Below are 22,685 nucleotides of genomic sequence, written 5' to 3' on the forward strand. Positions count from 1 at the left end.
CCATTCAAAAGGCATTTTGACCTGAAAACGAAAATACGGTCAATCTTAAAAGTGGCATTTCCATTCTAATTATGCTTTTACAAGAAAGTATGACTCTGGTAGATTAGCAAAAATAGCCTAGGTTGCAATTTGGCAAGAGTTATCCTTTAACAGTCCGCACAATTTAAACATGTTCACCAGACTGACCCAAACCTGCTTTGAGACAATACTTACACAGTAATCGAGATAAGCTCCTGTCCACTCTCTCCCATATACTCAAAGAGGCATCTCAGAGTGACATCTCTCTTCTTCACTGTAGTGGCACTTGGGTCCTAGTTAATAGAACAATAATGAATAAATTATTTTTGTTGGTAAATTCACTCCAACCCTGTAATTACTGTAGGTCTGTATTATTTTTTCTTTTTTATTCATTATAATATATTAATAGTAATAACACGAGACAATTTAGAAAAAAACTGGCTAATTAACAAAAAAACAACAAAACAAAAGAAAAACCACCCAGATAAGCAAGATGCTGAAAAAACTGAAAAACAAAACCACTCAATTGATTAATATCGTACCTTAACTTTGTAACCAATTTTTCCCTACCTGTATCAGATCCATCAACAACTTTTTGATGCGTTGACCAGTTGCTCCTCCCTTGGCACTAAAGAGTTCTAGGAGCTTTGGGGTGTATTTGTCCAGCTGTGACATAAACGTCGCTTCCAGGGAAACTGCAGTACATCTTCGGAACTCCTCGTTTACCTGTAAGACAGCAAATGTTTGACTTATTTAAGGGGGTTTAAAGATAATCTACTATCTCATGTCCAAGTCACAATTTCTAAAAAGTTCTCAGAAGTGAGTAGTGTCAGCAAAAACTGAATGATAAGTCACTTACCTGGAATGGTTCGAAGAGGGCAGGCCATCTTTCCTTGAATTCTGCCACACCAGGAGACTTGGTAATAACTTCCTGTCTTCTCCAGCTGTATGTTCTGGCCATCATATCATTTGTGCTCCTGACAGAGTCCTTTGTCTGATGGGCAGCAATTAGGTCAAGTCTCAGATTCTCAAGGGTGTCATCTGTTTCACCATGTGGGTGTGAGGGCAAGTAATTCACCTCTGCCCTCTTTGGTTTCTTGACATTTTTAGCGGCTTTTCGCTCATCACTTGACTTGTTTCTCAGTGAGTTTATCAGGAGTTCAGTGCTTCCAAGTGCTTTCCGTTTTGTCCGGTAGTTTCCACACTTATACTTTAGGCTTACCTGCCACCCATAAATTCCATTAAAAGATCCGGGCTCCTTTAAGCAGGGATGCTTTGCAACTAGTGCCTCTGCCACTGCACATCTCTGGGCATCATTGGGGTAAGCTGTGTAGAAAAACATGGCCTCTGCCAGGCGCTCCAGGATGTCTGATTTGATACTTGGTGATGTCATAGGGGTGCCATCTCTTAAATAAATCTCGTTTCCTTGTCTTAAGGCCAGTTCAGTGTTGTGTGAGAAGGTTGGAATTGGAAACACAGCAGGCCATGGGCTCTGCCTTTCAGAGGGGGATGGACTCGGAATGACAGTATCCACTGAGTTCCCACTGAGACTCGTACACTCACAGAGAGAGCTGACATCAGAGGCATCTGGGGTGCTTTCCTGGGGAACAACGGTCAGCGTCAACTCCAGCGGTGTATACACAACTTTAAGTGTGCACTTATCTTTCAGCTCATTGGTAGATGTTAGGGTGAAGAAGTCATCAAATTCCTCATCTTTGTATTGAAGACTTATATCTGTGGGGATGGAAAAATGTTCTTTGACAGCTGCAACCAACTCATTCACAGTTGAGGGCATGCCACTGCTGAGAGTGAGTTTCTTGATTTCATGATCGATGAGGACCCGGAATCTCACAGTTTGCTCCATTTCTAAGAAGAGTTATGTTGGAGACAGATGTGGCGCTTCAATATCACCATTTGCTTTCCTGCAACAATATAGGCAGACAGAGGATATACATCAGTAAGGCATCGTTGCTCAACGAGAGTTATGTGGTCTGTCTTCTCCAGATAATATCCGCGATAATGTTCATCAAACCAGGATATCTGTGTTCTCACAATAAAATACACTCTTTCCTCGATAAGTGCAATTTGAAGAATCACTGCAAAATCAGGAAGACCTGCAGTAGAACCAAAGGCCACAATCATGCCTTTTGAGTACCTCGATCCCTGATAGGTGACTGTGTCAGCCAGCTGAACATGAGACTGAGAAGGAGATATATGCCTGATTGACTCCTGAACATTTACATGTAGGACATCCACTGGAACTGATGTTACTCTTACAACACTAAGAGCAGGCAAAACTGTTGTGGAATGCAGGTTGTGGCTTATCATAAGCTGGTGCTTTGTAGCCAGGGACAGGAGAATGTTCTTGAAGTTGCCAGTATGCCTTACAATCCGTTTAAACTGGCTGTGTTTTGCTTCGAACCGCATCGTCCAGAAAGCTATAACTGGTCCAAAAGCTTTTATCAAAGCAGGATAGTGCTCTAAAAAGTGGTGCTTCGGGATTAATTCTTCATTAGGGAACACTTCCTGGAATCTGTGTCGGTGTTCAGAAATTTTTGAGTCAAGATATGCAATGCTTTCCTCATTATGGACTGGACCCACAACAAGCTCAACAATGTCTTTTAAAGACATCAACAGAAGCCAGGCTGGATCACTCAAAGGTATTTTGTGTCCAATAATGAATGGCAACAGTCGTATGAGGGACCAATTTTCATGCGCGTTTCCTCCAATCTTGTTTCTTGAGGAGAAGGTAGCAGGCACTGGCTGAGGAGAGTTAGTTTTGTCAGACCACTTATATGGAAACTGTGAAATAGCACTGTTAAGTTCACTAAATGTGAAATATTTCTTAGAAATAAAAACACTGAAGCACAGACCCAGTTCTAAGGGAACAATCCCTTCAAAAACGTCATGTAATATGTCAGGTGGATAGCCAGTGACACAGTGGAAATAGCTCAGATTTTCAGTCAATGGACAAGCCTTTTTAACACCGAAACAATGTGTCAAGGCAGGGTTTTCTTTGACAGTCAATACATGAGTTGCATGTGCTTCTTGGGTGCGAGCCGGAAAGGCACCAGACCTCACCTCCTTTATCTGATATTCTGATCGCTGTCCAAGACAAAATCTGCAAATGAATGGACCAGAAAAGTTTTCCACTAATCCACAAATTGAATGTGCCCCAAGATTGTCTGCTGCAACGCAAAACACACTTCCTTTCACATTTTGTCCTACTGAGGAAATGTAGATGCCGTCACGCTCCAAGATAGCAATGTCTTTTAACAAAGGGGCAAGCACTTCCTCATAACCAAATCTTTTGATGTCCACTGCTTTACATAAAAGGGCCAAGTACACAGAGCTCAGAGTTGACCAAGATGAGTGTGGAATGTTGCCAAACACCCAGTATACAGCTGTAATCTTGTGCTTCTTTCTTGAAGTTCCCAGTGGATTGCAAATTTCGAAGTCATCAATGTACAGTACAAGTGTAATTCTTAGTTCTTCAGAATAAAAAGAATTATCTTTATAGATTGTACCGTCTTGATATGATTCATATTTAGTAGATGGCTTGTCCTTTTCTTTACTCAGAACTTTTTCTCGAAGATCTTCTTTACCCAAAATATTAATCAAAGACTTAAGAATTGGAATATACTGGAAACTTCTCTTCTCATTTGGTTCAAGGACATACTCAACAGGCTCAACAACTTCAAATTTTTCTGTATAATACTTCCGTCTCTTGAACGATGAGGATAGAGGACCAGCACTACTAAGTGCTGAGCTTAGGGGATTGGAATTGCACAATTCTTCCACCAAAGATGTAACAACAGTGTCATCAATGGTTTGGTTATTTTTCTTAAAATGTGAAACAATGATACTTTTAACTGAAGATATGCATGCAGAATTAGCTATGAAGTGAAGATCATCAACCAATTCATCAATGCACCGAACTGAAACATTATGAACACTCTCTAATTTCAACAAGAGGGATGCTATATACTCTACAACTACACTGCTTCCATCTTCCTCTTCATAGTGTGCATTAGTGCTACTGCCTTCATGATTAGCATCATTGTGGACCTCATCCTCTTCAGAGGCTTCAAAATCAAGTGCTTCCTCGGGTAACCCACAAATAATCCCTGGTTTGAAATCTTGTGATGTATGTGGAGTATGCTTTCTGTGTTTGTGTGTTGCAAACGTCCCATACACATTTGTTTGGTGATCACATTCTATGAAGACACACTTAACAGTCTCGTTATTCTTGAGATGGTGACCTATATGCTCAAAAAAATCCTTTTCGTTGTTAAATCCAGGGTTTTGACACAAAGGGCAGGTAAATGAAAGACTTACTTGTGGTGAGATGAAGGATTTAGCTTCTGGGTGGTATCTTGAGAGGTGAGAGCGGAAGGAACTCCAGGATTTAAAAGAACATGGGCAATCTATATGAATACAAGGCAAGGCATGGCTGTGTCCAAAAGTCCCATGATGCAGTCTATAATGCTTTAAAATGTCACTCTTTCCTGGTACCACAGTGTTGCACAATTTACAGGGCCATCCCATCTGTCAATAAAAATAAATAAAGTTAGTTACATCTAGCCTTTTGAATACAAGCCTGATAAAATCCATAAAAAAATACACTTAAAATACAAATGAAGATTATTCTGCTGGACAAGACAAGAATGGGTAACTTTAGTTCATCACAGAATTTATTTTAGAAAATAATCTGAAACATCATGTCAACCTCATGTCTAACCATCACAATTGACTTGTAACCTCTCTTGCCAAAATATTAGTGGAACAACTGGAATGACTGCAAAGTGTGTTGGTGTGAGATGTGTGAATGTGCCACAGTCAAATACAAAGTTTTCCTGTTAAGACAAACACGTGTAAAGCACGCTGGATGAGGAGAAATGGGCCTGCACCTTGAGCACCACCGTTGAGGTGTGTTAACCGCGGGCGGTGTGGGTGTATTTCAGGCTATGTGCTAATCCACATTAGCTAACAGTGCCCACACTCATAGTTGCAAATGTTTGCTCCCTCATCAATGTGGTTTTGGTTAGATTGTGTGGATTGTGTACTCGCCAAAGTAACTGCTGCACTGGCACATTAACATTCATCTCCAACCGACGATAATCAGTAATCACTTAACTTAGCTAACGTTAGCTGTGGCTACGTGTGTCTGTCGTAGCTTCGACAGCGTTGGCAGCGGACTCAATGTTTTTGAAGAAGTTACAAACACCTCTGAAACATTAAACTATCACACAAAGTCAACATTACTTATACAACGCGCACACACACGTAACGTTAGATTAATACAGTAATTTATGTGGCTCAAGTTAACAAACTGTTTGAGGTAACGTTAACGTTAGAGCGCATTCGAAATTGGCGCTCTTCGACAGAGCGATTGTGCAGCACAAAGACGTTAATTAGGGTAAAATCTCACTTTTAACAACACAAAGAGTTACTTACATGAGGTACGTGAAGTATTATCCGGCTCCGTAGAAAACCCCGTTCGAATAAACTTCTGGAACAGACGAGATGAAGGATTTGCCCGGGCTTGTTCTTCTGTTGCTGCAGGTAGTGGGCGGGTCGTGTCTTTTTACGTCTGATACGTCCATAAGGATACGTCTGATATAAACTTTTAAAATGAGTTTTGTAAAATCAATTTATGGTGAAGTCCAATTAAATTAATTTTATTATAGAAAATATTAAGTTACGAAAATATTCACACTTTTTTACTTTTTGAAAACTCAAAAAACAAAGAAAGAAAAATAAGTTAATTTATTGGAATAAATATAGTTTTTAAAATTAAGTTATAAGGACAATAGCACTGAACGAATTTTTACAGTGTACTGTTTTTACTGCGGTTATGTAACGTCATGCATAGATAATGAGCACCACAAACAGCACCTGCCACAGGGCACTGGGCCAGGTTAGGCTACCCGAACAATTGTCTATACTCTGTTGGTCGGGTACTCGATTGGTAGTCTTCAGTGATGTTGTGTTATGAACATTTGGCCAAGCATTAAGAAGTATCTAGGCCTATCTGATACATGCACCACTATGTAAATGTCTTCAATTGTCTTCTGATTGAGCTTGTGAATGCTTCTTTTATTCTTAACCTGCACCATTAGCAGCGGGCTATGTATGCTATTTGGGGTGAGAGAGAGAGAGAGAGAGAGAGCGTACGCCTCAGTAAATGCAACTTTCAGTGTGTGTATTGATAACATATAGTGTGCATCTTTAAAGTTTGATTACATTTTTGTAAAATTATACCCTGCACTGTAATAGCACAATGCATTACATAATTACCTTGCTTCCCCAAAAATTTACCCCACCCCACGCCACTGCTTCCCATGCTTGCGTTTTAAAACAACGGGGACGGATACAACGTGGACTGTTACAGAAGTAAATAACGCGAAACATTTATCTGATTAAGAAGATTAAGAAGCATGAGTAAGGGCACATATGGATAATACAGCTGCTAGGCAGCTTTAACATCGCCACACAACTGGACGAAAGCCATAGGATTGGGGTAGGGAAACACAATGAAGAAATGGATAAGAACAGACATGTTTATCAAAGATAATTGACTGTGTTAAATTCTGTGGGGCTTTTGAGCTGACCTTGTGTTGGAGGAGCACCTTAAGACAGCTACCATTTTCAAAGCACAAAGATTACATTCTGGAGGAAGTAAAAAATGCAGAATATTTTGCTATTAAGGCAGATGAGACAACTGAGATTTCCACCCACTCCCAGTTGGTGCTTGTGCTATGGTACATCAACAAGGAGAACAACAGCGGTTGGCTACCGAGGTAAGCTGTATAGTTTATAGGCAGCTCTGAAATGTTAAGATTATTTCCAGTGGTGGACAGTAACTTAAGTAGGCCTGCTGTACTGAAGGTATTTGTACTTTACTTGACTATTTTCTTTCCTGCCTTTCTATGTTTATGTTCACTGTTTATGTCTTTTGTGTAAGGAATTTTTTAATAATGGCATTAAATAACTATTTCACAGAGCACCGGTATCCGATTGTATTTGGACAGTTACTAAAAATTACTGGCCAGCCGCCACTGGCTTTAGGGGTCATGGAAGAATGATTTTTTTCATTGTTGGACAGAACCAGGCAAGCTGTTTGCCCCGTTTCCAGTCTTTGTGCTAAGCTAAGCTAACTGGTGACTGGCTGTAGTCTAATATTTAAAGCCCCCTCCAGTGTATTTTGACATTTCTATGATATTTCATATTTTTTCACATTTCCTTAGAATGTTGATTACCCACATAGTTTACTAAATATTTTTTGACAAATAGCTTAATTTTGTGCTCAAAGTTGCAAAAATTGCTTAGTTGTTAAAACGGGGTTGTGACATATGACTATAGTAATTCCATAAGTCATACGTCATTCTCCAAGCTTGCGCAGGCGCACTGTCAGTTTTTGGTTGTCCACCCCCATTCTCTGTTTGAGAAAGAACGTTCACCAAAAACGGCAGTTAAACTGTCTGGAGGGGGACTTTAACTTTCAAATATCAGAGAGGTATTATCTCCTCTAACACTGCACCAGAAAGTGGTAAAATGTCAAACTATTCTTTCAATACTGGAATTGGACCTGTCTTAAATGATTTGTGACTTGAACTAGAAGAGAAGACTGCACCATTTGTTAATAGAAAACTGTAATATAAAAATCTAATTCTGTATTCTTTTTATTAATTTTTCCTTATTTGCCTTACCGTTAAAGAAAGACATCAGTATATTCACCCACATGTTAATCAAAACCTCAGGACCTTTGAATAATTGTCAATCACAAATCTCCATTTCAGCCTTCTCCCAGACTGCGAAAGTAAAAGTCATCCTGTTACAGCCACAAAACTGTGTAAAATGTCCATTACATTTCTCAAACTAGCTCACCATAATCAGGTGTTTGTAGCCAGACAATTATATTGTGGGTCCAGTCATTATCCCCTTCATTTCCCTCAATGAATATGCTTTGCTTTAAAAGGCATGAACAATCCACGTCACCAGAGCACTGTCAGTGAGGAAAATAATGAGGTGTTCAGGGAAATTTAATGGACATTTTATCTTTTTTCTTTCTCTGTTTAAAAAGATGGTCCCATTCATATCAGCAGTTTGGGAGATGACTCACATAGTAACAGTCAAAATCAGTCCCTGGGGTTCTGACTGGTATATGGTGGGGATGGAAAATGACTGTATCATGACCTGTAGTTGACTTTGAACACGCAGTTTTTAAATATGTAAAGTAAATTGTAAAGTACTGTATGTGCCTGGTTGTGAGTAACTTACAGGGACAGTGAAGTTGAGAAAAAAAGGGGTTGAACTTTGAAGGCTCATAGCCAAACTATGTAAGAGACATAAACATTTAGATATTCATTGTCACAGACCTTACATATTTAGCACTCTATGTCTACAGTATGTTATTTTTGTTTCTTCTTCACCTTTCTTGTTGAAATGTAGTATAATGTGCTAGTTTAATAAATTAATCTTTAATTTAAATATGTGATTAAAGATAATTTTAACTTCATCAAATGACATTAATTCCACGAGAATCAGAGGCTGCAGTTACTGCTACTTTGCTAAGCTAGGCTAGTTAATTTGTAGCATAATATATTTTTATTACTGTACTTTTTTCTCCATTAGATTTAGTTGCAGCCTTATTTATGTGGTTTACGAAATTCAACTACTAAGATGTTGGAACATCAGAACCTGTAATGGGCAAGTTACTTTCAAAATGTTATACATTATAAATATTAGAGATATATACTGGTTACTTTCATTTGAGAGTAATTATTTATATTACAATATTATTGTCTCTGAATTGTAATGCTTTACACTAATATTGCGTTACTTTTGAGTTACTTTCAGCGCTTTTCACGAACTCAAAGTCGCTTTACAGAGCAGATAAAGAAACATGACAAAAAAAACCAAAAAACCCCAGCTAGGGATAGAGATGGGTCTTAAGGCGGGACTGGAAAATGGTGAGGGACTCAGAGGTGCGGATCTCATGGGGGAGGGAGTTCCAGAGCCTGGGAGCTGCCCTGGAAAAGGCTCTTTCCCCAAAACTGCTGAGCTTGGACATGGACTTGGGGACGTAGAGGTGACCGGCTGAGTTGGATCTGAGGGACCGCGAAGGTTGGTAGGGGGAGAGGAGGATAGTGAGGTATGAAGGGGCCAGGTGGTGAATGGCTTTGTAGGTAAAGACCAGGATTTTGTATGTGATCTAGTGAGAAATGGGAAGCCAGTGTAGTTGTTTTAGGACTGGAGTGATGTGGTGCCAGGATTTGGAGCAGGTGATGAGTCGTGCGGCTGAGTTCTGGACCAGTTTTTCAGTGTTTTTATGTATATTGAGTTGATACCTAGGAGTAGTGAGTTGCAATAGTCCAGCCGTGAAGAGATGAAGGCGTGAATGAGTCTTTCAGCAGCAGGGTGTGAGTGAGGGTCTGATTTTGGCAATATTTTGAAGGTGAAAGAAGGAGGTTTTAATGACACGATGGATGTGGGGCTCAAGGGAGAGGGTTGAATCAAAGATCACACCGAGGTTGAAGGCCTGGGGAAACAATGGTGCCGTCGATGATGAGAGTGGGGTTATTGGCTTTGCTGAGAGTGGATTTGGAGCCTATGAGGAGGAATTCTGTTTTGTTTCATTGCTGTTTAGTTTGAGGAAGTTGTGTTGCATCCAGGTTTTAATCGCCAGCAGACAGGAGTTGATGTGGGAGAGGGGCGGATTGTGTGGGGATTTGGTGCTGAGGTAGATCTGGGTGTCATCAGCATAACAGTGGAAGTTCAGGTTGAAGTGGTGGAGTATCTGACCAAGGAGGAGGATGTAGATGATGAAGAGAAGGGGGCCAAGTACGGAGCCTTGGGGAACGCCTTGGGTGACTGTGACTGTAGCAGAGGTGTGGTTATGAAGAGAGATGAAGTGGGATCTGTTGGAAAGTTAGGAACGGAGCCAGGTGAGTGCAGTACCTTCGATACCAAGGTCTTGGAGTCTGGTGAGCAGGATGTTATGGCTCACAGTATCGAAGGCTGCACTCAGGTCAAGAAGAATAAGGATGTTGAGGGAACCGGTGTCAGCAGAAGTGAGGAGGTCGTTGAAGACTTTGAGGAGAGCAGTTTCTGTGCTGTGGAGGGGGCGAAAACCAGATTGGAAGGGTTCAAATTGGTTATTGGCATGGAGATGAGTTTGTAATTGTGAGGCGACTATACGTTCGAGGGTTTTAGACAGAAAGGGGAGGTTGGATATTGGGCGGTAGTTATTAAGGGAAGAGGGATCCAGACCAGGTTTTTTAAGGACTGGGGTGACAGCGGCATTTTTAAAAGCAGAGGGGACGGTTCCAAGGGACAGTAAGGATTTAACAGATTTAAATGCATTGTGGTTCTGAGATTGTGACGGGTATAAATGACGAAAATTTTATTAGTAATGCGTTATATTACTGCGTTACAGCAAAAAGCAATACGTTGCTGTAACTGTGTTACTTTTGTAACGTGTTACTCCCAACAATGATCAGAACAGATCTTTGAAGCAGAAACAGGGAAAAGTGGGCATGTTAGCTTTAAAAGGACAGTAAGTGATTGTATACCAGTACACTTGTTAAATTCAGTCAATATTTCGTCACAGCCCTGGCATTTTGAATGGAAAACAAAGAAAGTGGTGTGGACACACACTAAAATGTTTTTAAAAACAATCTGATTATATTTCCCTTTTCTATTTATATCTTATACCACCGTCACAAGCACCTTATTTAAAATAGATTGTTTATGCAATTGGGTTTATAGAAAAATACAAATAATTCTGTGTGAGGCACACCTGTTCCCATAACTGCTGACAGTGAGTCTGCAGAATTATTGATCATTTATTGGAACAGCCATCATATGATGCCCTTATCAATAACCAGATATGATAGTTATGGAGCATTTGTTGGAGCTTGTGGAAACAGCATCTGAAAGCAGGCTTTCCATCACTTTCATGACTATGGAGAGTTCAGATGATTGCAATTGATCTTCCTCCAGAGAGGATAAAACCCAGGCCAGAGGGGAAAAATGCCTCATAATTACAGAACCACGATGACTGATGCCATGGTTTAAATGCCAGTGTGATTGTCATCACCTATCCATTTTGCAATTCAGTACAGTTTCCCATACATATTTGAAAGAATTGAAGAACAATATGGTGTCATTTTTTTGTCGAAGATGTATGCTGACCTAGAAACCCATGCATATTAAAACTGCAAACTACTGGAATATAGAGATATTGAAAGGGCTCAGCAGAGTGAACTAATTAGTCCTTTGTTTTATAAGAATCTTTTTTTGCAAGCTATTGAGCATCCATATCATACACTGCAGTAGCTATGGTTGAAGTCAAGCACCATCCATTCTACGGATGTTACCATCTGCTCAGTTTGTGGTTCATTTGATGCAACACAGCAAATCAAATGAATTCAGAGTAGAATTTTTTCCCTTGTAAAACAGCACCTGCAACTACTCAGCTGTGGAGGAACTGAATAGGTGCTAATAAAGCGAGGCCACATAAAGTCTCACCACCCGTTATTTCAGTTACTCATTATTGTGGTTTGGTCATGTAATGATGGCGAGGTCCCATGTGACCAAGGGAAGACACACTTTTGCACAAAACTTACATTTTAAAGTGTATGTTTTCTGCTTAGAAATGAAACCCCACAACATCCAAGCCGTGCTGCTGTACGATGAAGAAATGCTGTAGTGAAGTACATCTGTTTACAGTCTTTCCACTATTGTTAACGTTGTATTGTAAACTGTTTAAAACTTCACTAATATAGAGCCTGTAAAGCATTGCTGAGCAGAGCGTGACTGCAAACATGTTGGAATGTTAACTGAAGCAAAGTGTAAACCAACCGTGAATAAAGCAAGTTTATAATGAAATATGACATTTATAATCAATAAATATTTAAGGTGGTCCCTCCAGCTTTGGCCTAATGCATAAATGAAGCTCTTTACATTAATATCATACATCATAATGATGTAATGACAATAGAGGACATAACACAAACACTGATTGTCTGTATTTGCTCTCATACTGCTGCACAGAAAAAAAGCATTTGGACAGCTTACAACATGTCAGTGTGGAATTTTCTGTTGAATAATGAAAGTAAAGTAGAACTTTAGTTTGACCTTGTTAATTATGACATGATGGCATTTCAGAGGAAGACAAGGAATCACCAAGTTCAACACAGTTCATTCTCTGGCGAGCACAAAAATGTAAAAAATATACAAAAATGTAAAAAATATAATAAAAATATAGCCGCAAACGGCAATGATCGGGATCCAATCCAATTCATGAAAAACGCAACATTTGACATTTTCAGAGGAGATGAACAGATGCAGACGACTTAAGAGATTAAAGTGATGAAAGAATTTGGACTTTGAGATAATTGGGAAAACGCAAACTTGATTTTTACACCATTATTGTATGTACCTAACTACTGGGTGACATGTTCAGCCCACCTGCAACATTTTGATTTAAAGTTTAAACTGCACAAACTCTTTTAAGCAGAGGAAAATAAGAAGAAAGCGTCACGGGATCCAACTAAAATAGAGAACTTGGACTCATTATGATCTGAACACCCCATTGTGAACACCCCAATCTGACTTGGTCACCTGGGGATTTGAACTGGAACTTCAGATCTGCAAAGTAAGTGACTTACTGACTGAGCTATTGGTGAGATGCTGTTTCCACACACCTTCTCACAAGTTGAGGTAGTAACGTCACATGTGCCAGACCTGGATAGTTTTCTCAGTTTAATGTTAAAACACTTACAACAGTCAAGATGTTTTTGAGAAAATTCTGAAAAAAATCACACACCATTCTGCTGGTTTTGGGTGTGTTGTCAATTATTTTGATGGCATTTAATCCAAAACTGAGCAAAAAAGAATAAAGATACTGAATATCACTGCAGCCTCACCGTTTCACCAATTTGAAAACCCTTTGAGACACATCTGGAAAATGTCTGTGTTGATTTTGGTAGCGTTTGAAGAAAGACTGTGGAGATAAAGATGTAAATTGATTTAGCATATTCTGAAAAATATAGAGTGACTGACTTCTGAATTGACCAAAGTTTGGAGTGAGGCAAACGTCAGACAAAAATCATTGGATGTGCTGAAAAAAATTATTTTTTTTGGAATGAGAAATGTCTAGAAATTTACATTTGTTGTAATAATCCACACCCAATTTGAGCAATCAAAATTATTTTGATAACTTTTGATCAGCAACGGCTGTACGTGATCCTTCCAAAGTTTCAGGTCGATTGGTGAAACCGTCTGCGACAGGATCGTTTTGAGAAACGTGATAAAAAAATCACAGAATTTGACATTTTTAGAGCAGAAGACCATTGAAGCAAAGATGCAGTTGAATCCAGATATTAAAATGATGAAAGAAGTTTGACTCTAAACAAAGCCGTTTTTGAGATAATTGCAAAAATGCAAAGTTGATTTTTATAGCGCCACCATGAGGTCTATGAGGGCCATCTTTTTGCCTGAGTAGTGGGTGTAATTTGCAGCCAATGTGCCAATTTTGGTCACTTATAGCAGAGAAAAAGAAGAAAGAAAGAAGAACAATAATCAGAACAAAAACAATTGGGCTCCAGCAGCTTTGCTAGATTAGATTTATCCTCTGGGGGCCATAAATACTTTATACAACAGTTTTCACATGCTGAGTAGTACTCAGGAGTAAACTAAATTTTGGTAGGGCTGGCATTAAATATGCACTCACTCACACACTCACACACTCACACACACACACACACACACGCACACACACACACACGCTTGTCGGAATAGCTTTAATTTACCATTTCTCATAATTACTAACATTACAGAATCTTAATAAATAATAAAGCTTCCATACTTTGTTCTTTAGGTCAGCATGCAAAAGAGAAACAGTACACATTAAAAAATACTCCTCAAACAGTTGGTTGATCTCATTTTACTGATAATATTTGACTGAAAAACGTATTTTGTCAATTCAGTGTGAAAGCATAATGGTGGTGACAAGAATCATGCACTGCATGTTTTGCACAAAATACATTCTGTGCCATAAAATTAATTTTTTGTCACTTTTCCATGCCACAGATTTGTACCATGAACTCAAATTAATTTACAATAAGTATAATTACCTGTTTGTATAATAACCATATGCATTTGTAGAACTGTGGACAATGTGTGGTTTTAAGATGTTTGGTGAGAATTTATATATATAAAATGCACCATTGTGACGTCTGCCTGGGATTTTGCATTACCGAGGTGATATCTCTCAATCGCTCTTTTTTTTGTAGTGGCCAAAATTACATGATAATACTCTGATGTGCTTCACGCTAGAAAACAACCCTGAAGACCTGAAGGATTGAAGTCAGGGTTGGTGACTGGAAGTGCCAAGAGAGTTTCTAGTTGAGACCTGAAAGGCCTGTTTAATCTGGCCCTGGACTGGATGGTGTTTATTGAATTTTGTTGTGTTCGTATGACACATGCCCCAAAGGTAAGTGGTGACAATGTTGGAAAATCAGACAAAGAATAAGGTTAATCAGGGTCAGTGTTTACCAGGTTTTAATGACAAATACCCAGCTTTATGTAAAAAGGAACTGATCGTTGTAAACTCATTTTACCCTGTGATTTAAACTCATTTTACTCTGTGATAAATCTGTGATTTTACAGTATGTTCCCATCAAAATACAGATCCTTTATATTATGTTTTATAAACTCCTAACCTATAGCACTCCTACCTAATATTTACAATAGGCATTTAAATATTTTAACAGCTAATAACAGTAGTTCAGCAATAACAAAATATCAGCTTTTTTTTTGATGATTCCTATTATAGCTAATCGTTTCCTATAGTGTTTAGTGTGACAGCTGTGGAGAGACAAGTGTCAGTATGGATCTGTTGTGGGAGGATGGTTTGAATATGATTGTATGAGCCTCTCTTCAACAAAATACTGAACTTCAAATGCACTTTTGAACCCAAACAGCGGCACTTAAGATGTGTGGCGTACTGTACCCGCACTGTGCCGGTGTTATGGTGAGGCACTTTTTGTTTGAACTTCAAAACAGTAGATCAGTCCATGAATAATTAAATGAAGGAGGAAAACTATTTGTTTGTTTCTGTTGTAGACTGAGATCTGCATTGACTTGTCCTTCTCTAAGAAAACAGGTCTAAAGGTTGTAGAGCAAAATACTGCTGTAACGGTTAAAAAATAACACCCATATTGAAAATGATTCGCCAACATTAAATTCTTCAATTCTACAAAGCACAAAGTTGTACTAAAAGAAGGTATTCACTTTAGAACAAAAAGCAATAAATGCATTGCAACTGCATGCATTTTAAATGCTCTGTAAAGGATTTTTCACACAGGAATGGACACAAAGCTACATATTGTGGTGATAGTATCTATTTTTAGTCATAATGTACACTAAATAATCACTAAACTTTCCTTTATACAGAAATAAACAAGAAAGGCTCATTGTAGATACATGTCTTATCACCGTCTCAGGATTACCTTGAAATATAGCCATCTTCACCAAAAAAGAAAGAGAAAGTTGAGATACTGTAGAATATGAAATCATCTGAGGACAATGTGTTGTTTTCCCCCCATTCTAGAGAAAAATGAAACATCATCCTTGTGCCAGAAAGCATTCATAAAAGATGCGTCTGCTCTGATCATGCCTGTATTTTTGATAGGAAAGTTGATAATTTAAACTGAACCTTAGAGAAGACACCAGTGTCCACAAACAACATCTGGGCTTTATGGGTGAGATCCAGTTGACAATATTGTAGCAGTAGAGAAAGATAACATATTTTAGCAAAACAATTCTTAACATTTTTTAAATTTCTGAGAAACCTAGCAGAGCTTGAAGGTTTGCCAGACTGCACTGTAATGCAGAGGGATTCACTGATGGCTTCAGTAATTTCTCTTGAGGTAATATACTGATTTAACCCCATCTGTTGAGAATCACAGATGTTTGGCAACAAGATGTAACTTGGGAAGCCCTTTTCAATTATTGACCTTTCCTTTCCAGCTTTATATATTGGTTTGTAAAAATGACAAAAGCAGTATTATTTTTAGAGAACTAGGCTGCTCTTTGCTACTGAGTGCTGATTCAGGATGACCAGTAGAACAGTGCCCCATATGCTGCCATGTGTTTCTAGTTTTTTACACTGCAAAAACTGATCTCTCTAAAACAAGAAAAAAAGCATTAAAATGGGGGAAATATTACTCAAAATGAGCAAAATTATCTGCCAACAGAACAAGAATATTTCACTTGCTACAACACCTGTAAGAGAAGGGGGAAAGGGGGATGGAAGGTGGGGACAACAGGGAAAAGCAGTGGGAAACACCAATTGCAGAAAGCAATTGAACAGAGAGGGGGGCTTGGGGAGGAGAAAAACAACAACAAACAAACACAAACAGAAACAAACAATAAAAATAATAATAATAGTAAAAGACAACCAGCCGAACAGCAGCAATAAACAGCTGACATAGTAAGACAACTAAGAGAAAAATGAAAACAAGAAACAGTCACACACACTAAATAAGCAACACAGCACAGCCACGAGAGCTGGAATAATAATTAATTTAAATAAGTAACTGAAAGAAAAGCATCAAGAATAATTCTGGACAACCTAAATTTGTTTATGTCTGTGTGCGTGTGGGTGAATGTGTGTGCGCATAAGCCTGTTAAAGAATGTAGTTGTTAGTGAGAGTGGGACGCCACGACTGTGCCACACCTACCCCAGCAACAGGCAGGCAAGAACCCCAGTAGCCAATAGGGGTGGGAGAAAGAAAAAGAATAAATCAATCAAAAAAACCCCAAAGACTCCCAGATGCACCGTGATGCAAACGCAGAAGACCCCGACCCAAATGCCAGTTGACAACGTAATGCCGACGGAACGCAAAAAGCGTAACCCGCGGAAGAGCAGCGCCCGGACCGACCGCGGCGCGCACACAGCATAGACCAGTGCCCCCCCCCCCCCCACCCAGCACCCCCCCCCAGCACCCCACCGCCGCGCAGCGAACAACCAAAATGCCCAAATGCCACGCAATCATCAACACCAATGCACAAGTGACGAGCCCAACGTGCACACTGCGCGAGCACGCCGACACCCAATGCCCAGCAGCCCCCCGCGAATCCCGCGTGCGAGGTCGGGCAAACAAAACAACACGACAGCAAAAGCCAGCGGAGAGAAACACCAGCAGCAAGTCCCAGCCCGGCAGCAAACGCGCCGCACAGGTCACCGTGCACCCGCCAATAAAAGTCCGCCGTTCCCCCAACCGCCGGAAAAAACTAAGGCCGCCGGCGCCAGCCGACATCCCCCATGCCCAGCACGCCCGCCTGCCGCTGTGCAACACCAGCCAAACCAGCAACGAGGCAAAATCAACTAGCTCAGCTGCATGCCACCAACAACCCACCCACCCATCAAGGGCCGAGAACTCCAGGCACAAACCCAGAACAAACCGGAGCACAGCCCTGCCCCGCACCCACACTGCACATCCAGAAAACTGACTATATACCTCAGTATCCAGAGGGGTCCAACAACTGGCCGACAGAGAAATGGGGAAGCACGGATCCGAGGCTAACGAAGCAAAACAGGGACGCAAACAGGTCCCTCAAAGCCTACGAGAAAATGCCTCCCCCGGACTCCAATGCCCAAACTAAACGTCCAGAGACCCTGCCCAGGGAAAAAGCATAATGCATCAAGATGCATCGACAATCGCCCCACAATCCCACTGCAGCCCACCAAACCACAATCGGATCAACCCGCGCAGAGACCCCCACCCCCAGAAGCCAGGACACCCTGCGACCCCCCCAAAGCGCAAAGGACCCCAGAACGCATGTGGGGAAGCTGTACCCCGCCCCAAGGAAGAACAGCAGAAAGCCACTTGCTACTTAAGGCCAAAAAACTTGAAACAAGTGAAATTCTCTAACATAAAAGCCGCTTGGTAAGAAGATATATCTTGTCAGACAAAAAAGAAGTATATTTTGCCTTCAATTAAGATAATTAATCTTACTAAGATTTTAGTTTTAGCACTGTACACTTTTATGTGGGTTGGCTTAAGGCTTCACGTATAGCAGCAATGTGATCAATATACAAGAACACAAACGCAAACTCCTGCATACCATTTTTTGCACAATGGCAGAATGACATTTCCATGAGATATCTGTTAGAGGTCAGGGCCAGGGAACAGAAAAGTAAATGTGGACTGTACAATGGTTTTTGAAGTAGATGTTTAAAACACTGTTTGACACACTCATACATGTACTGTGTACATGTACACTATCCATCAACAATGAAACTGTACTCTTGATGGTAGCCCTACGTGTGTCATAACTAAATAGGTTGACAACCTGTAAACATGCTGTACAGATCTAAGCTTTTTTAAAGAGCAGGCATTAGCGTTATTTTACTGACGGCTTAAATACTTGGACCACTCGGGTGACATAAGCAGAGGACACAAACTGTGAAACTGTAATCTTTCCGCTCCTACATAAATCACAGACACAAGACAGAACTGTGAGGCAGAGCCATGAAGGAGAGGCCAATGGAGCGAGGAGCACAACCACATCATATCTCAGACAGGTTTACAAGGAATCTAGTATACAAACTTTAAATTTTTCTCAACACACTTTCTGGAACTTACTGGCATATACACCTGGACAATGAAGTGGAAACCAACTTTATGAGCTCAGAACATTTATTGTTATTAAGTATATGCGCTGAAAATGTATCTGCAGTTCTGGTCCAGAAAATATGTCAGCATCCCTGGAAAGACACTCCCAGTCCTCATTGTGTCTGCAAAATCATTCTCCCTTATGCTGCAGAAGAAGGACTTCCACATTGCCTTTGAATGATTTTAAATGATTTTTATCACTTCTGACAAAGAGGACTTTCACATTTGTTATCTAAATCTTGAGACTAAAGTGTCGAAAACATTATCTGAAATCTTTGAATGTTAAGGGTATGAAATTAACTTATTTCACTGCCTGCCACTGTGGCAGCCAAGTATCTGCCTCTAAGAAATGTTATCTGCCACTTTTGAAATGTATGCGCTAAATGAAGGAATAACCTTCAGCTGATTTAGGCATTATTTAATGTAAATAATGTTGTCATTCAACATTCACTATATTTATAGAAAAAAACATTACATGTATGTGTGCATGCACAAAGGACTCATGTCTTACAGTACATGACAATCAATCCACCTTAATAATGACTAACAACTAGGTACCAAGTTCAGCGGTCAGTACAAAACCCACAGTTCAGCAGTTCTTATCTCAGTTCAGTTCTCCGCAAGAGTTCATATCTCAACAAAACCTCCTTTTATTTGTTGAATACTCATTTTGAGTTTCAATACAAAGGTTGGCCAATGAAAGTGAGCCCTCTTGTGTCTGATATACAAGCTTAGTGATTCTGACAACAGAGTTACCTCCCATAGCCTGGCTGGTGCTGCTGGCAAGCTAACAGTCTGTCAATCAGGACGGACTGTGCCTCTTCCACTGTTGAGTTTGGTTTGAAACGTTGCCATAGATATTCCCTGACCTGACTAGTATGTGTGTGTTGTGTGTGATGCTGATCGCCACAATTTGCTAACATTGCTACACATGTCTTTCTGTTATCCTGTTCCCTCTCTGCCAAAGTGCGATTTTACCCGCCACTGCCAACAATATACTGGCATGCTTAGCATTAGCAAATTTTGAGAGGATGCATATAATTTTGTCTTCATCAGCAGGAGTTTGCTTAACTGCACCTACGGTTTCTTGACCTTGGAAACAGCAGCTGACAAAACAATCTCAAAACACAACAGTGGTGGAAAGTAACTCATACATTTCCTCAAGTACTGTACTCCAGAACAATTGTGTAATACTTCCAGAGTACTGAATCCCAAAACCATATTTGGAGGTACAATACAATTCCAATTGTATTTCTACGGATGCGTCTCAGTCCAGATGCTCTGTCTGCTCAAATGGGATTTCATAGTGTCTTTTGTGTAACTCGTAACGCAGCACACAACTACGATATCAAATCTGTAGTGATGTAAGTGCATCAGAGCGGCTGGGCAGAATCCATGTTGACCGCTATCACGTCACTTTGCAGAACTCCTCCGTTATTTTGGTGGGACAGAAGAGTTATGCACCGTGTCTTGACAGCATGATTGTTAGAAGGGCTAGATGATGGAGCTCCATTTCTCACGCTTCCTTGTTGGAAAGCCACATCATCAGCATACATGGTTACTGACGCCTACGTCATTACCACAGCAACCCATGCAGATAGGTTGGTGATGTCTGGACACACAAATCGGATCTGATAACTTGCAAATAACACTGCGGACACTCTGCCTTAAAGATCTGATTTGAGAAACAAATCTGATTTGCCTGCAGTCTGAACAAAGCCCATGAATTGTTAGCAGATCCACCCTTAAACCTGCTCTGATGGTTTGTTCAAGGTCCAGTATTTTACAACAAAAGCAAAGATAAGAGAAAAGCCGAAAAAATCATTACAGATTTGTATTACAGAACTTAGTTTTTTCTTATTTCCTGCTGCATTACTAAACTCACAATCCCTCAGATTTGACTTGTGAGCTTTTGGAGGGGGCCCGACCTCTAGGTTTTGAACTACTGGACTAAACTAAACAACCTAACTTTAGTTCAAAGTTGCTCCATCTAGACCAGCTACAACAGTTAAATGCTGCTTACACATTAATGCATCAGTATTAACAATCTAATAAAGTCATATAAAGTCAAATAAATCAGTCACAGGAGCCATTTTTCAGCAGAATGGGTATTATTCTCCTGATACTTTGAGTACATTTTGCTGATTATACTTCTGCACTTTCAAAAGGTAAGATTTGAATACTTTTACTGGTAAACAGTGGTGAAAAAAGTACTGAGATCTTTTAAGTAAAAGTAGCCATAACAATGACAATATACTTCATTACAAGTAAAACTCCTGCATTTAAAATCTTTCTTGAGTAAAAGTAGAGAAATATTATCAGCAAAATGTACTAAGTACCAAGTGTTACATTTATCATATCTATAATTAGAATTTTATTACTGATTCATTACACTGTAATCAGCATCTGAGTTGTCATGGTGGAGCTAATTTTAGCGTGTGTATGAACTTTTGTGTATAGTTTCATCTTTAACAACCATAGACTGTATAACAGCACATATTTCATAAACTGATCAAATGTTTGATGTATAAAATCTTCATCTGTAACTAATAACTATAGCTGTCAGATAAATGTAGTGGAATATGACAATTTCCTCTGAAATGTAGTAGAAGTATAAAGTATCATAAAATAGAAAAGTTCAGTAGTGTAAATCTACTTAGTTACATTCCACCACTGCTATTAATGGAGTATTTTACATTGTTGTATTAGTATGTTTACATAAGCAAAGGATCGATTTCCACCACTTAAACTCTAAGTCCACTTTTGACTGTATCAGTGCTGCAGATTACAGATTACACTTTATGCAAATGTGAAATCATGTACTGTATCAACTAAGAAACCAAATCCAGCTTCTTATTAAAAATGGCATTATGAATCCTAATTTCCCCAGATAGCACATCTCAAATAGCAACAAATATGAAAAGATGTAAATACCAATCCACAATTTCAATATCAGGCCATAATATAAGGTTTATTATATACAAGTGATTTGATAATACATGTGAAAAACTTAATAAGTGTTAATATTTAATTCTTTGACTTATGACTGTAACCAATAGTGAGAAACACTAGAGAGAGTCTAATCCGGAGGGAATGTTCAAGCTAATGTGCTGATCCATTGCACTTTTTTTTTTTAGGAGATTCAAAGTTTGGGAGATCGCGGTTGGTAGTTATCGTCTTAAAGACGTGGCCAGCCATTGATTAGCTGGTTACAAGCTACATACACGAGTGCTTCGTTTCATCATTACCCTTTTCCCCACATTCAGGAAGAACCAGTGGTTTTATTTGCAAAGTCAGTCCCTAAAAAGATAAACGATGCTTCACTCCAGAGTATTGATTCCTCCGTGTCACAAACAGATGCTCTGTCATTGGCTGTGACTCACAATCATATTAACTTGACAACAAGGCGAAGGCCATGTTATAAGTGAATGACAGCTTGGCTCTTCTAGATACAAATGAGTTCACTTTTTTTTTTACCTTCCTCTTCCTCCCTTCTCAGACGTACACACACTCAGTTACATATTCGTGACAGCTGTGTGCAAATCATGTGAGTGTTGGTTAATAACATAAGATGAATTAAGTGAACATTCATACTGTATGATGTGATGATTTAAATTCTATAAGTCCTCTGTTTGTGTAAACGTGATTTTCCATTGTTGTGTCTGTCATGGGTTATAATTCGACACTGTATGACAATGTGCAGACTGTCTGGTCCAGATTTCCACTCTTGTTCCGCCTGTTGTTTCTGTGCTCTCCAAACAGATGCTCCATCAAATCTCTTTATACTTGGCTGAGCAATGGGAGTTACCCACAGTCACACCAAGGCCCCCATTCAAAAACACAGAATGTATAAGCTGTCATTCACCATGATAGCTTTCATGAGTGTGTGCAGCATGTGTGTCCTCGCTTGCTCGTGAACATATGTCTCTTTTCGCATGTCTTGGTGCAGCTCTTTACTTGGAAATCCAATGTAAA

At 39.7% G+C, this 22,685-nt stretch overlaps 1 protein-coding gene across 1 annotated transcript; it reads right to left on the reverse strand.

The window, feature by feature from the left end:
- Nucleotides 1-209: 209 nt before the first annotated feature.
- LOC119917710 lies at nt 210-5,850 on the reverse strand. Its single transcript, XM_038738120.1, has 5 exons — nt 5,476-5,850; nt 4,357-4,566; nt 878-1,940; nt 589-744; nt 210-311 (listed from the first exon to the last, which is right to left on the reverse strand). Exons 3-5 carry the CDS (start codon nt 1,880-1,882, stop codon nt 210-212), a joined length of 1,263 nt encoding a protein of 420 aa, XP_038594048.1. The 5' UTR covers nt 1,883-1,940; nt 4,357-4,566; nt 5,476-5,850.
- Between the last annotated feature and the right edge of the window lie 16,835 nt (nt 5,851-22,685).

Source organism: Micropterus salmoides, unplaced genomic scaffold (assembly GCF_014851395.1).
Source record: "Micropterus salmoides isolate LMB-PRFRI ecotype aquatic unplaced genomic scaffold, ASM1485139v1 Ms_hic_scaffold_22, whole genome shotgun sequence".
In the NCBI taxonomy this organism is placed as follows: domain Eukaryota; kingdom Metazoa; phylum Chordata; class Actinopteri; order Centrarchiformes; family Centrarchidae; genus Micropterus; species Micropterus salmoides.

Excerpts from the sequence above, each read along its gene's own strand:
- LOC119917710 (XM_038738120.1), bottom strand. The coding sequence starts at position 1,882 with ATGGAGCAAACTGTGAGATTCCGGGTCCTCATCGATCATGAAATCAAG. Across the intron at positions 745-877 it reads CCCTCTTCGAACCATTCCAG|GTAAACGAGGAGTTCCGAAG; the intron begins GTAAGTGACTTA and ends GCTGTCTTACAG. Across the intron at positions 312-588 it reads TGTTGATGGATCTGATACAG|GACCCAAGTGCCACTACAGT; the intron begins GTAGGGAAAAAT and ends TCTATTAACTAG.